Source organism: Trachurus japonicus, chromosome 12, assembly GCF_045865225.1.
Source record: "Trachurus japonicus isolate A0001 chromosome 12, Traja_1.0".
Taxonomy (NCBI): domain Eukaryota; kingdom Metazoa; phylum Chordata; class Actinopteri; order Carangiformes; family Carangidae; genus Trachurus; species Trachurus japonicus.
This window is the reverse complement of record NC_140918.1, coordinates 226,286-241,251: the sequence shown is the minus strand read 5'-3', so window position 1 is coordinate 241,251 and position 14,966 is coordinate 226,286. Positions and strand designations below refer to the sequence as shown.

The following is a 14,966-nucleotide window of genomic DNA, read 5'->3' as shown; positions in this document are numbered from 1 at the left end:
TGCCGCATCCAGAACAAATAAAGGACCAGTATCACGTAACCAGGTGTGAGTTTATTGTTATAACAACATCTTTATACGTTGTAACGTGAACAATCCCTCGTTTCATGGTGATTTACCAGAATAAAACTTGGTCGACTCCTTCTGGGAAGTTGACAGATTAGAACTTTAGTTTGTTTCCCAAACAGCCTGAAGCTGTTACTGTGTCGTTACTGTGGTTTGTCTTTAGTCAACCAGTCACAACCAGAACCAGAACTAGATCCAGGACCAGAACAAACCCAGTAGACGTCATCGTTTCTTTGAGTTTGTTCTGAACTAAACACAGTGATGAACAGTGAAGTCACTGAGAGTTCATCTGTTTGTTGTCCTCAACATTTACAACAACAAAACAACACAACAACAACACAACAACACAACAACTCAACAACAACCCAACAACCCCCTGAGGCTCCGTCGTGGTCTGAACTGAACTGAATCTGAACCAGTGATTTACAGCTCAGATCTTTTCTTCTTTGTTTTCACACTCGGCTGTTTGTTGTTGTCGTCTCTCCGTCTCCATGGCAACGCTGCAGCTTCGTTACTGTTTACCTGTGAAGACAGCGATGCCTTCGTCTCATCGTCTCATCATCACAACCTCGTCTCTCTGATTCTTCTTTAAACCCCACGAGACCACGAGACCACGAGGTTCAGGACCGGTTTCACTTCCTGGTCATGAACCATCGGCTCAGTCTTTGTTTCTGCTCAGCTGTTGCTATGACGACTAAACTCACCCAACATGGGATGGATGGAGAGATTGTACCTGTTCCACACCTCTTCTGGTTCTGGTTGATTCTGACTAGAATATTGTTAAAAGCGCTCTGATTGGCTGACACTTGGTGACACACTGAACCCAGAAGCTGCTTGAAGACTTGATGGTCCAGTTGTCCAGCAGCTCTGCTGGTTCATCACCTCTCCATCATACGGGCTTTCTATCCAACTCTACTTGTCAGTGTGAAGCCTCCTCTACTCTACTCTACTCCTGCTCCATCTTCTCTATCCAACTCTATCTGTACACCACCTCTCCTCTCTCATCATACGCTCTTTCTGTCCCACTCTGTCTTTTGACTGATCATTGATCATTGGTCTTTCTATCCAACTCTATGTTTTCTATGTTTTGGCTGATCATTGACAATTTGTTCTCCTCTACTCCCGCTATATCCAACTCTATTTGTACACCTCTCCTCTCTCATCATACGGTCTTTCTATCCAACTCTATGTTTTCTATGTTTTGACTGATCATTGACAGTTTGTTCTGTCAGTGTGAAGCCTCCTCTACTCTACTCTACTCTATCTTCTCTATCCAACTCTGTCTGTACACCACCTCTCCCCTCTCATCAAACGGTCTTTCTATCCCACTCTTTTGGCTGATCATTGACAGTTTGTTCTGTCAGTGTGAAGCCTCCTCCTCTGCTCTTCCTCTGTCCAACTCACTACTTTACGGCTGATCACCCACAGCAAGTCGCTCTCGGTGTGAAGCATTCAGCTCTGCTCACTTACCGGCCAGTAGCCCGTGGTGACAGAGCAACCCTACTTTTCTACGGTTACTGGAGAATTTATCTACACTGGAAACTTTTCACGAACTGAACTACTTTGATCTACTGTGATTATACACGTTTAACCAGGAACCTTTGGAGAAACCCGAAGTCCAAACTGATCCAACCCCCAACAACCAGTCTTCCTGTCCAGATGTTCAGGACCGTTCTGGGTGAAGCTCGTTTCTACGCAGCCGCCAGATTTCCCCCAGAACGCTCATCTACACGCAGAATAAAAAGAGACAACGCAACGCCACTTCTACGTTTTCTGTTCAGATTGTTTCTGTGTTAGAGGAAAGCACCACAACCGGCCCCTGTAGATCCACCTCAGCCCCCCCACTGACCCCCCTGACCCCCATGAGCTGCACCTACCCAGGTTGGAGGAGGCCCGGCCCTGTGCTGCTCGGTCCTGCAGCTCCGTGCCGATCTCCAGCTGGTTCTGGTGGTACTGCAGAGCCCGGTCCAGGTCCTAGAACCAGCAGAGTTTTCAAAAATAAACAAATAAATGAAATAAAAAATGAAAATATAATAATTTGGAAGTTACAACTACTCTTCTAATGGTGCAATAAGTTTGTGGTTCATTCTGGGTTACTGTTATTGTCAAATGGAAAATCAATAATCAGCAATAATTGAAAATCGAATCAATAATCGTTAAAGGGACAACCAGGAGTTTTGTTAAAGTGAAGTGTTTCCACTCTACATTTATGAGCCTCTGCACCGTGAAATTCTTTGACCGGGTCAAGACAGACTCATGTTTTCATTCATCAAGAATTAAAGTCAGAGGTTGGAAGACGATCACATACCGTCGTAGTTCCCACCATAAACGGAGATTCATACGGCGGCGTTATTCTCATGACTCGCCACGAAACCGAAAGTAAAGAAACGCTGGTCGGCTCGCCCAGCATTTCCACCACCACTAATAATAACAAAATAACCATAGAGACAAAACCATAGATTTATCTAAAATGGACCATTAACAAGTGGTAACGGAGATTCATCCACATTAAAGCAGATATCAGTGGAATGTTTTTGTTAATATAAGTCCTAAATAGTCCTATTTTCCGTCAGCAATCACTTACATGAAGTATTTCAGCCTAAACACGAGTCTCTCCGTCACTCTGCTCTGCTGTAACCCGAGGAGAAAATTTTCCTTGTGGGATACAAGTGTTATCCAATGAGGGGAGAGAACGGCATGAAGGGCTGTGTGTGCAGCCAAGGGATGCGCGTGAATGTGGTGACGTAGCACGAGGACCAATTGATGCCTGACAAGGGCGGGGGCTGCTAACTCATGGTGCGTTCAAGGAAACTCGTACTTTGTGTTTTTCCTTCCTGTGAAGTCATACCAGTTCGATCTGGTACGAGTTCACGGGTCGGAAGTTACGAGTGGCCGTTATAGGGAACTTTCACAGACAACAGGACGGTAAAAACACGAGCTACGGGTTACCTGGAACGCTACCAAGTCGTAGTTGTGACTTGAAGCTGTAACTTACGGTTTCAAAAGCCTGCCTTGAACACAGCATTAGCCGAAACGGCCGTGCCACTGATATCTGCTTTAATATCAGACTTTTTTATAACCAAATACAAACTCCCTGTTGTCCCTTTAATAATCGAAAGTGGTTGGTAATTGATTCAAAACCTCAATAATTTAATCGAATCGTATCTGTAAATCAGACCGGTTACCCCCCTCCCTAGCTCTGATACGGACCTGCATGCAGCAGCTCTGATACCGACCTGCATGCAGCGCGCGGCGTGGCCCAGCCCGGCGTACGCCCTCATCTCGATGGCTCGGTCCTGCTGCTCCCGGGCCAGGTCCAGGACTCTGGTGTGGAAGGACACGGCCTTGTCGAAGTCTCTCTGGGAGTGGTGGGCGCTGCCCAGGTTGCTGTAGGCCCGAGCCTCCTCACGCTGGTTCTCTAGAGTCTGACAGAGATGAGACCACAACACAACATGGGACCTCATATAATAAACCAGAACGGACGCTGAAGCTGTTGTTGTTGTAGCGTTACAGCGTTCTGGTCTGCCTCTAGAAACCAACATGACCAGGAGGACAACGCGTTCCCATCAGTTATTCACTTTTCTCAGTTGCATGTAAACTGGGACAAGGACAGAAGTTGATTAGACGCCAAAATCACATTTTGAGCATAGCTGGATTAAGTTCTGCATGTAAACGTACGGACTGAGGAGTCCATGTTGCTGTGTCATCCACAAATTAAAAAAAATAAACTGATTGGGATGTACTCTCCTACATGTAAAAGCCTTGGGGAACTCCTGTGTTCCAGTATTTGGTGTTTGACAGTGACTCAGTGTTTAGACGAAGCAGACGGAGCAACACTTCTCCAACAGACGGAGCCAAAACTGTCAAAATAAACTGTCTGACTGAACAAGCGTTGGACAGTCGGAGGATTTGACTTTACCTTGTTGTTGTTGGGACTACAGATGGACATTAGCCCTAGAGGATAAATCTGGTACAACCATCTCTTCATTGTTCTACAAGTGATTAATGGTATTGTACACTGTCCTGTAATAATAAACTCAACTAAATAAAATAAAAAACACCGATCTGAACAGAAAACACAGAGAAACGTGTGATGTCTTCTGTCTTCTCTCTGTCCTGAACGCACTTTATATTCTGTGTGAAATGTGCAGTAACTGGGCTGTAAAAAGCTCCATTCATCAACACAGACAGATGTGTGAAAACACACAGCGACTGCAGAGATGAAGCTGCTGCTGTTTGACTTCATAACAACGTCTCTCCATAATAATAATACACAATTCAATTACTGAGTGTTACCGAGCTGACGGCTTCATCTCCGCTCCAACATCCATCAGTCAAGAGGAGGAAACTCTGAGCTGGAGTGTTAATGTGTTGCCTCAGGTGGAGGGTTATATTATTATTATGGTTTAATATAATCTACAGTGCTGTAGGTGGAGGTGTGAAGATGATGAAGTACAGGAGGAAGCTGTGACACCGGCTGAAGGTGTAAAACCAGCTCCATGTGGGGGGAGGAGGAGGATTTATCTCACTTCAGTTTAACTCTGAAGGAACTCATCATCATAGAGTCAAACATCAAACTGTAGCAGATGTGATGAAGAGTTGGAGCGTCGCTGTCTCACTGTGGGAACACCAGTTTGTTTTACGGTGCTGGCCGGGCCAAACGCTGCAGATACAGAAATGATGCAAAAACCAAGAGCACAAAAAAAAAAAAAACACATAAAACAAATGCAACTGAGAAATGCTGCAAACACAGAAACAATGCAGAACCAAAAACACACAAAACCCCAAAACAACTACAAGAGAGAAATGCTGCATATGAACTGAAGACTGTGGTAATCCTCCAGGCCTCTAGGGGGAGCCGACCTGAGGGATGGACCAGTCCCATGGGACCAGACCCTCTTTATACATCCTTGAGTGGGATGCTCAGAAGGAAGTTTGGCTAACTCTTGGAGAGACAGAGTAAAAACGTCACTTTGACATTAAATGCGTTCACAACCTAGCCTATAAATCTCTCTGCCCCCTAGCAGCATTAATCTCTTTGCTCCGTAGGTGGGTCTAGAAACGAGCCAGAGGAACTTTTTGAGTCTGGAACACCGTTTGTGTTCACCAATCACAGCGCTCTATCTGTTTAGAGAGTCGTTGGGCGGCTTAACGCCATGACGACGGTGAAAAACATGACAAGAAGATAGATGGTTTTGGCAAAGGAATGGTTTGAATCGGCCGTTGGCATCAACTTTGAAAGAATTAAACTTGTCATTTTCTTTAAAAGTTGAGCCAGAAACTGAAGTCGTTCATTCAGAAGAAGGATGGATTTGGTGTTTTACCGACGGGAAAAGTTTAATCTAGCGACGTCATCCTGCTCTTTGCTCTGATTGGTCGTAGCGCTACCCTATCATCCTGCTCTTTGCTCTGATTGGTCGTAGCGCTACCCTATCATCCTGCTCTTTGCTCTGATTGGTCGTAGCGCTACCCTATCATCCTGCTCTTTGCTCTGATTGGTTGTAGCGCTACCCTATTGGTGCAGAGGCAGTTTGAAAGACAGCCTTCATCCCGAGGTCGACCGCTCGTTGCCAGACTAGACATGTTCATGATGTAGTCTGGCTCTGGCTTGTCACAGGCCAATCACAACACTCTTTTCTTTCTCATGTGTTTTGTGTGTTTCATGTTGTTGGTTCTTGTGGTGTTTTGGCCCTTGTCGGCCGCCGTACAACAACAACAACAACAACAACTCCTCCACCTCTGTTCAGAGAGACGGACCAGACGGACCAGAGCCGATGGATCAGAGTTTGATTCAGTGATAAAGAGAAGAGTGTGACCTCTGTCACCATGGGAACCAAACCGCCACTGGTCTGGGGTCAGTCTCTGGTCCGTTGTGGTATATTTTGATGTCGATGCTGATGAAAAGATGACCACTCTGACACGTCTTCTTTGTAGAAGGTAAAAAAAGAGTTTATTGCAAATAAGATACAGGGTCAAAAAGCCGAATTTTCGAGAAGTCTCTGGAGCCAAATATGAGACCTCTGGGTTTTAGCCAAAAGTCCTGACCTTATATACTCTAAAACTCCACCTCTCTAAACAGAAGGATGTAAATGAACAAGATGGACATTAGCTAAGACAAAACTTAACATGTCCAAATTACCCTCTGGTATTTACCATCCTGACCAGTCAGTTAACCCTTTAGACTAACTAAAGCATAGATGAAACAGACCAAATACAGATGTCCAGAAAAAGTGACTTAACCTTTAACCTAAAAATATGGCCTTCAGTTTGGACAGAGCTTTTAGTTCACGTTATACCAGTCATTACCTTCAGACAAACAAAGAACACACCTGGAGATGAAAGACAGTTCCAAAGATAAAAGTAAAGAATTTGAAGTGGATCATATACTAAACACAAAAGAAACCCTCAGGATAAATTACTTAACATATTAGGAGGCAGAACATACACTACACCGTTACCTTGGCGATGTGTAGGTGCTGCTGGTGACAGTGCACGGCGTTGGTGAAGTCTCCCATGGCGGTGTAGACGGCGCCCATGTTGCCGAGCTGCCGGGCCTCGGCCAGCTGGTTCTGGGTCTGCCGGGCCAGAACAACACACTGCTTGTGACTGGCCAGAGCGTTGGGGAAGTCCCCGATGGACGTGTAGACGTGGCCCAGGCTGCTCAGGGCGTCGGACGCTGCCTACAGACACACACAGACACACAACACCATCAACACACACATACAGCAAACCCTCCAACATTGTCGTCTCTATGGGACTAGGGCTGCCACAAACGATTATTTTGATAGTCGACTAGTCACCGACTATTTTTTTCGATCAGTCGACTAATGGGATCATACGTAAATTGAATGTCAAACATACAGATTATCGCACCAGCAGCAGCTGCTCTTATATACCATCATTAGCTTTCAGCTTGAAGTGTTTAAGGTATATGCTAACTAAAAATAAAGACAATTAAGATGATAGTTCATTAAACTTTTAATGAAATATGCAGCTTTAACTGTAGCATAAAGTGCAAACAGCTGAGTAAAATAAGGATAAAGCACTGTTTTTTTTTAGGTTTTTCTTTCCTTCATTTGTCTCTGGCATTAAACATAGCTACATTTAAATAAAATGAGGTAGACACCTTAAACTAAGGAATTATTCACAATAATAAAGTTTTGGTAGGCTTATCATTCAAATATAACTTGTGCTCAGTGTAAATAATAGGAGTCGTTCTGTTAAAAAAAAATCGAATAGTTTATAAGACAATCGTCTTGTCTGAAGAAATGATTTGTTCCCTTTTTACTGTCACAGAAGGAGAAACATGGAAAGACTCAACAGAAAGTTCTGTGTGAAACTGTCAAATGAAAACAAGTGAAACTGAGGTGCAGCTCAAACTCTGCAAGGTGCAGACTGTGATGGGAAGCTATTGACGTAGTTTTACGCCGGGAGAGAAGACTTGCTCGTTAAGATGAGCGCTCATTACGTGACCAGGACGCTGTGACCAGACGCGGTAACGTTCTAGTTCTCCAACACCGACTCTCAAAGTCTGCGATTTTATTTTTAAATGACAAACGGCTGTTTTTCAGTCCGTGATTTAAAACGATGGAGCAGCGGTACCGCTGCTAGTAGCGCTTCTCATTTAAAATGACAGAGAGAGAGAGAGAGAGAGAGAGAGAGAGAGAGAGAGAGAGAGAGAGAGGAGCGGCGGCGGCGGCGGCGGCGGGGGGTTACACCGGTGCCGCTTGATGAGGGACAAGAAAGGTAGAGAGAGAAAAGAGAGAGAACACCTGTAAACTCACCGTGAGTGAGTGAGTGCATGTGTGTGTGTGGTGGGCGGCTGCAGCGGCGGGTGCGTGTGTGGAAGGTGCTGCAGCAGTTTTGAGAGAAAAACAAAGTTTAAAAAAAAGAAAAGAAACGACGCATCGACTATTAAATTAGTTGTCGACGATTTTAATAGTCGACGTAGTCGTGACTAGTCGACTAATCGTGGCAGCCCTAAATGGGACAGGACTTTATTTAACTTAGAACAAAGAGTAAACTCCTCCTCTGGTTCTGTTGTTGCTGTTGAACAGAGTCAGAACAGAAGGAAGGAGTCGATCCAGAGCAGCTTCATTTACTGGGTTAAAGGGACAACCAGGAGTTTCTCTGTCGGCAGAACGAAAAATTCTGTGACAATAAAAAAGTCTGATATTAATGTGGATGAATCTCCGTTACCACTTGTTAATGGTCCATTTTAGATAAATCTATGGTTTTGTCTCTATGGTTATTTTGTTATTATTAGTGGTGGTGGAAATGCTGGGCGAGCCGACCAGCGTTTCTTTACTTTCGGTTTCGTGGCGAGTCATGAGAATAACGCCGCCGTATGAATCTCCGTTTATGGTGGGAACTACGACGGTATGTGATCGTCTTCCAACCTCTGACTTTAATTCTTGATGAATGAAAACATGAGTCTGTCTTGCACCGGTCAAAGAATTTCACGGTGCGGAGGCTCATAAATGTAGTGTGAAAACACTTCACTTTAACAAAACTCCTGGTTGTCCCTTTAATCAGCTCCATTCAACTTCTGATCAATAAATGTGTAGCTCCGCCCACAGACTGTTTATAGGCTCCGCCTCCTTCGGGCTGAGAGTTAACCCTCATGAGTCCGGCTGCTTCAGGTCTGAGCTGGTTGGACCGGGTCTAGAACTGGAGCAGGAATGATTCTTTTCATTCACAAGAACTTGTAGGAAATAGAAACAGACGCGTGCTTGTTTTTTCATGCACGTCAGCACCGTCTGAGGTTAAGAGTCTGTTCACAGTGGAAGGAAAAGAAGAAGTAGTAGTAGTACTAGTAGTAGTAGCAGTAGTAGTATTAGTAGTAGTAGTAGTTTTTTCTTCAGTTCATCTACTGAAGGTCTGAGAAACGAGCAGCTCAGGTCACTCAGAGTTTGTGTTGGCCAGCGGCTCGGAGTGTGTGTGTGTGTGTGTGTGTGTGAGTGTGTGTGAGTGTGTGTGTCTGTGTGTGTGTGTTGTTTCCTGCTCAGGAAACATGGCCGCCGCTGATAATGAGTCTAATCTGTGGAAACCAGCTGAGAGTGTTTCTGTGACGGGACGTCAATAAACCACACACACACACACACACACGCACGCACACACACAGACACACACACACACCTATACACACACACACACACACACCTTGGTCTGAAATGAAAACATGAATTTGACCTTTCGCAGGACGATAATGAAATGTTTGAGTTTAGAGACGGAGACGTGAATTATTAACGACACTGATCATCATGTTCTCCTCCATGTCCCACAATGCACTGCTCTGTGTGTGTGTGTGTGTGTGTGTGTGTGTGTGTGTGTGTGTGTGTGTGTGTGTGTGTGTGTGTGTGTATAGGTGTGTGTTAAATGAATCTTACAGTCCGCCTTCAATTTCCAGAGCAGGAGATAAAACCCAGAACAATTATAATGAAAAACCTCATTAAATCAAAGAAATTAAATTGGACAAACACACACACACACACACACACACACGTGTCAGAACCTGTTGAAGCCTGAAACCGGTTCAGTCTGGATCAGGATCAATAGTTTGGATCTTTTCTGATGTAGCCTAAATGTAAAGTTTTAATTCACATTATTCTTTCATTCATTCATTCATTCATTCATTCATTCATGTCCTTTAGTTCTGTTTATTTCTTTAATATTTGAACCTTTAGTGAATTCCTCGTGTTTCCACTGAAGCTGTTGAACACAACTCTGACGTTTTCTAACCAACATCAACATGTTTTATTTATTGATCCATTCAGATGCAGCTGTTAACATCTGTTTAACCATTTAAACATCAGTGGATCCATTTAACTGTCAGAAATTGACTATTTAGAGAATTTTGAACCAGTTTTCACCTTCGTCTGGTGTCAGACGTGATGTCATGTTTAATAATAATATCATTAATATGAGATTTATATCTGATAACTGGACCTATATATAATATATATATATATAAATCTATATATATAACTGGACCAGATGCAGATGAATCAGTGATGAGAAGGATCGATGAGGAGGTGAATCAGAGGCTGAATGAGGAGATGAAACACACACACACACACACACACACACACACACACACACACACACACACACACACACACACACACAGACACACACACACACACACACACACACACACACAGACACACACACACACACACACACACACACACACAGACACACCACACACACCACACACACAGAGTGACGAGTGTAAACACAGAAAATCCAGTCGACACGTCTCAGTGGCAAGAAAGAGATTTAATAAATGACTGCGTGTGTGTGTGTGTGTGTGTGTGTGTGTGTGTGTGTGTGTGTGTCCAGTGCACCGGCCAGACCAGTGTTTGATTTCCCTGAAGGACAACATGTTTCTCCTGCAGCAGAAAAGACAGAGACTCTGAGCTGACGACACGGTGGTGTGTGTCTGTGTGTTTACAGAGATATATTATACACTGTTCTCCCTTTATATGCTTCCCCTGGGGTCGATATTTATGAAACATGGCATCCCTTTCCATTGCTTCGCGGATGATGCAGGTATACCTACCAGTAAAGGCCACCTCCAAAGAATCCCTCCATGCAGTGTTTAATTGCATGGCAGACATTAAAACCTGGATGGACCTTCATTTCTTACAGTTTTTTACGATTGAATAAACACTAAAATCTAAAGTTTTGCCCAATTATCAAAACCTTACACTCAAGGAGCAAAACTTGGCCCCAGATTTGCACCACTGTAAGCACAATGAGTCCGTTCACACTTTGTGCAAAACAATACACACCGTGATTTGAAACACTAACACACACGTCTATGCATTAGACACAGAAGTATATCAAGATGTCACTTCCTTGCAATTCTAAAGCACTGACTGTCAAATGACCACACCTATGAGCCAGTTGATTGAACACTGCCATCAGGTGTGCAAACACAAGATTGCATAATTGTAGACACACCAATCAGGTTTAAGCACTATAAAAATGCAGCAGGTGAGTTCACCAAGCTTAACCAAAATGGAAGGAAGAGGAAGAGGAAGAGTGAGGATGAGAGGGGGAATCGGAGAAGGAGGAGAAGAAGGAGGCAGAGGCCGTGCCAGAGGCCGTGGCCGAGGAAGAGGAAGAGGAAGAGGAAGAGGAAGAGGAAGAGGAAGACCTCAAGCAGGAGTAGGTGAAGCTCAAAGGAGAAGAGGTCCAACTTTAAGCAATGAAATTCGCGCAACTCTTGTGGACCATGTTGTGAACCATGGATTGACGCTGAGGGAGGCTGGACTGAGAGTTCAGCCTCCCTCAGCAGATTCACCGTGGCATCTGTCATAAGGGCATTCAGACTGGAAATGTGGAAATGTGTTTACAGTTGTGCAAATCCGAGCGATGTTTTGCAAATTCACTGTGTGCTTCACCCATACTACTCTATGCACTTAGAAGCAGAATTAGCCGAAAGTGTTTAAGGTTTTCAACAGCAGAGTGTAACTGGTGCAAACAGAGTTAAGTCATATGCAGCGTGTGTGTTTCATATGGTAAAAAAATATGGTTTTGATAAGTTAGTGTATAGTTTTTACAAGAGTGGTTCATTTTGCAAAGGAGTTAAGGTGTTTTGCTAATTGGGTAGGTGGTTGTGCTATTCGTGTGTTGGGTTTTGCTAAACAAAACAAAACAATCAAAATTGTGTTTATTCAATCGTAAAAAACTGTAAAATTAAATGAAAACAAAACAGAAATCGTTCTATTTGGTCACCCTGACCTGGTCCAGGTCCTTGCCAGTTCCCTTGGCCCACTAGCACCTTACGTAGGTTCCCAGGCCAGAAACCTTGGTGTGATTATTGATGGGGACAAGCAGGTCAGCTCTGTGGTCAAGGCTCTTAGCTAAGGTCAAGCCCCGTCTAAGAAGGCTGATCTTCAAAAGGTCACGCATGCTTTTATTTCTGTAACTCCCTGTATGTCGGCATCGGCCAGTCTGAATTAAACCGTCCTAGCTAACGGTGGTTCTATAACATGAAAGAGAAACAACAGTAACAACTTATTGTGTTGTTGTGTTGTTGTGTTGTTGTGTTGTGTCTCTGTCTCTAGATCAGATCATAAACTTATTGATTATTGATTTACTCTGGTAAATATCAGCTCTCTGCAGACAGCAAACACACACACACACACATACACACACACACACACACACAGGAGCAGATATGGATTTGTGTTGACGACCGTGTTCAGGTCGTGTTTGGCCGTGCAGCTGGAAGAGAGGTTCAATAACTGTTGGTCAACACACACACACACACACACACACAAACCAACCAAGACACACACACTCACAGACACACACACACACACCACCCGTCTGTCTGGGTTCGATCCAGAGCTTCTGTGATAAAACTACATGTAGTGAACGTCCTAAGCTCTACAACTGTGTGTCAAAGAAAACACACACACACACACACACACAGACACACTAAGACTGTGTGTGTTTCTCACCTTCATCCGTCTCAGTGACAGATGTTCAATCAGCCTCTACAGCACCAGGGACACTCACTGCTACTACTGACTGTGTGTGTGTGTGTGTGTGTGTGTGTCTGTGTGTGTCTGTGTGTGTGTGTGTGTGTGTGTGTGTGTGTGTGTGTCTGTGTGTGTCTGTGTGTGTGTGTCTGTGTGTGTGTGTGTGTGTGTGTGTGTCTGTGTGTGTGTGTGTGTGTGTGTGTGTGTGTGTGTGTGTGTGTGTGTGTGTGTGTGTGTGTGTGTCTGTGTGTGTCTGTGTGTGTGTGTGTCTGTGTGTGTGTGTGTGTGTGTGTGTGTGTGTGTGTGTGTGTTCTTGTACATACTACATTGTGAGGACCGGCGAGAGTTTTTAACCAACACTGTGAGGACACTTTTGGGATGTGAGGACATTTTGGCCGGTCCTCACTTTGTCAAGCTTTAAATTAGCTCTAAATGCTATAAATAAGCTCCCCTCTGTTTTTCACAGAGGGTCCTCAGTTTGATAGTAAGTTAAGAATTTTTCGCCAGAATTTCACACACTTTTTGCTCTCTGCTCCGCCTACTGGTGAAATTTGGTACTGCACCCAAATATTCACCAAACGCTTAGGCATATAGGACTAATCTCCTGCTGCTGTACTAAGACATTACTAGAAATCATGTTTGTTTTGTTTTGCATGGCCATTTATGATTTTTTGAAAATTGTTTTAATTAATTCAATGGATAATTATTGAATTTGTGCTATGACAATATTTTTCCATGTGATTTGTTTAAATTTAAAAGGATTAACATTTAAAATGTTATTCTTATTATTATTATTATTAATAATAATAATAATAATAATAATAAGCAAATTAAGGCTAAGTGCTGTCCAAAACCCACTGTCATATTTGTGAAACTTTTATTGTCGTTTAGACTTCATTTTACATGGTCCAGATCCAAAACTACTCTACTTAGACAAGACAGATCATTAGTTACATTACTAGATCATGACAGAAGCTGGAGACCTACCAATTTTTAGTTATATAAAACCTTTATTCTATTTATGAAAATGCAATAAAGAGACATTTTGCTGTTTTTCTTTTTCCACGTCTAGACCATTCATGTCCGAAATAGTGAAAGCTTTTTTTCTAGTTTTATAGTTCAGTAAGAACAGTTTTCTGTTTGACACGTAGACCACGTTGGACCAGGTCCATATCCAAAATCACCATACAGAGGCAACTAGTAACTAGGTACTAGATTAAATACTGTCTTTTTGGACAAATCATCTTCTTGCATGAGCACTACTGGTCTATGTGGTCTACATCTGGGGGAAAAAAACAATTAAAATGTCTTTTTTTTTTTCATTATCATAAATAAAGCACAGTGGTGGTGAGGCATTCCTTACTTTTACAATGTATGGCGTGCCATCACAACAGATGAGCAACAATGAGAGGACCACTGTTTGTTACCCTACAGTTTCCCCTCTACATCAGAGGCTGTGGACCAGAAGCCATCCTCAATGTCATCCATGACTCTACCTGCTGCATGCGGAAACTAATGACTTTTTTTTTTAAAGAGGGCAGTTAATGGCTCATTATAGTTAGGCCTATCTTCCAGTCGCCTTTAAAGCAGATATCAGGTGAATGTTTTTGTTAATATAAGTCCTAAATAGTCCTATTTTCTGTCAGCATCACTTCCATAGAGTGTTTGGTCTCTCCGTCACTCTGCTCTGCTGTAAACCAGGAGAAAACTTTCCTTGTAGGATACAAGTGTTATCCAATGAGGAGAGAGAACGGCATGAAGGGCTGTGTGTGCAGCCAAGGGATGTGCATGAATGTGGTGACGTAGGGACGAGGACCAATAGATGCCTGACGAGGGCGGGGGCTGCTAACTCATGGTGCGTTCAAGGAAACTCGTAACTTGTGTTTTTCCTTCCTGTGAAGTCATACCAGTTCGATCTGGTACGAGTTCACGGGTCGGAAGTTACGAGTGGCCGTTATAGTGACTTTCACAGGCAACAGGACGGTAAAAACACGAGCTACGGGTTGGAACGCTACAAAGTCGTAACAAAGCTGTAACTTACGGTTTCAAAAGCCTGGAACGCAGCATTAGACAAAACCACCGGATCGCTGATATCTGTTTTAATATGTGAAGTGGTCTGACTTCAGGAAAATGTTGATAATTCACGGTTTTATAATGATTATTCATTTTAATAGTTTTGGCTGATACAAAGACATGACATGGCCATAAATATGTGGCAAGGAAAATTTGATATTTTATCTTTTTCAATCATTACCTAGTTGAGTACTATATTCTTTATTTATTAATATAATATAAATACTTAAAGATTCCCTAAACCAAAAATCGTCTTTTTAAAATAATTAACATGTCAATTTAGTGTATGGGCTCTGCTACAAGGCATTTCAGGAGCAAAATTGCTAATCCACG

The 14,966-nt window shown here is 43.2% G+C and overlaps 1 protein-coding gene across 1 annotated transcript in view; it reads right to left on the bottom strand.

Moving 5' to 3' along the window:
* Nucleotides 1-14,966, bottom strand: part of ttc28 (tetratricopeptide repeat domain 28) — a 135,159-nt gene that overhangs the window by 46,010 nt on the left and 74,183 nt on the right. The window contains exons 6-8 of the mRNA XM_085794275.1: nt 6,522-6,743; nt 3,300-3,488; nt 1,941-2,037 (exon numbers count right to left, since the gene is read on the bottom strand). Coding sequence (XP_085650401.1) covers nt 1,941-2,037; nt 3,300-3,488; nt 6,522-6,743 — 508 coding nt within the window. The remainder of the gene's footprint in view (nt 1-1,940; nt 2,038-3,299; nt 3,489-6,521; nt 6,744-14,966) is intronic.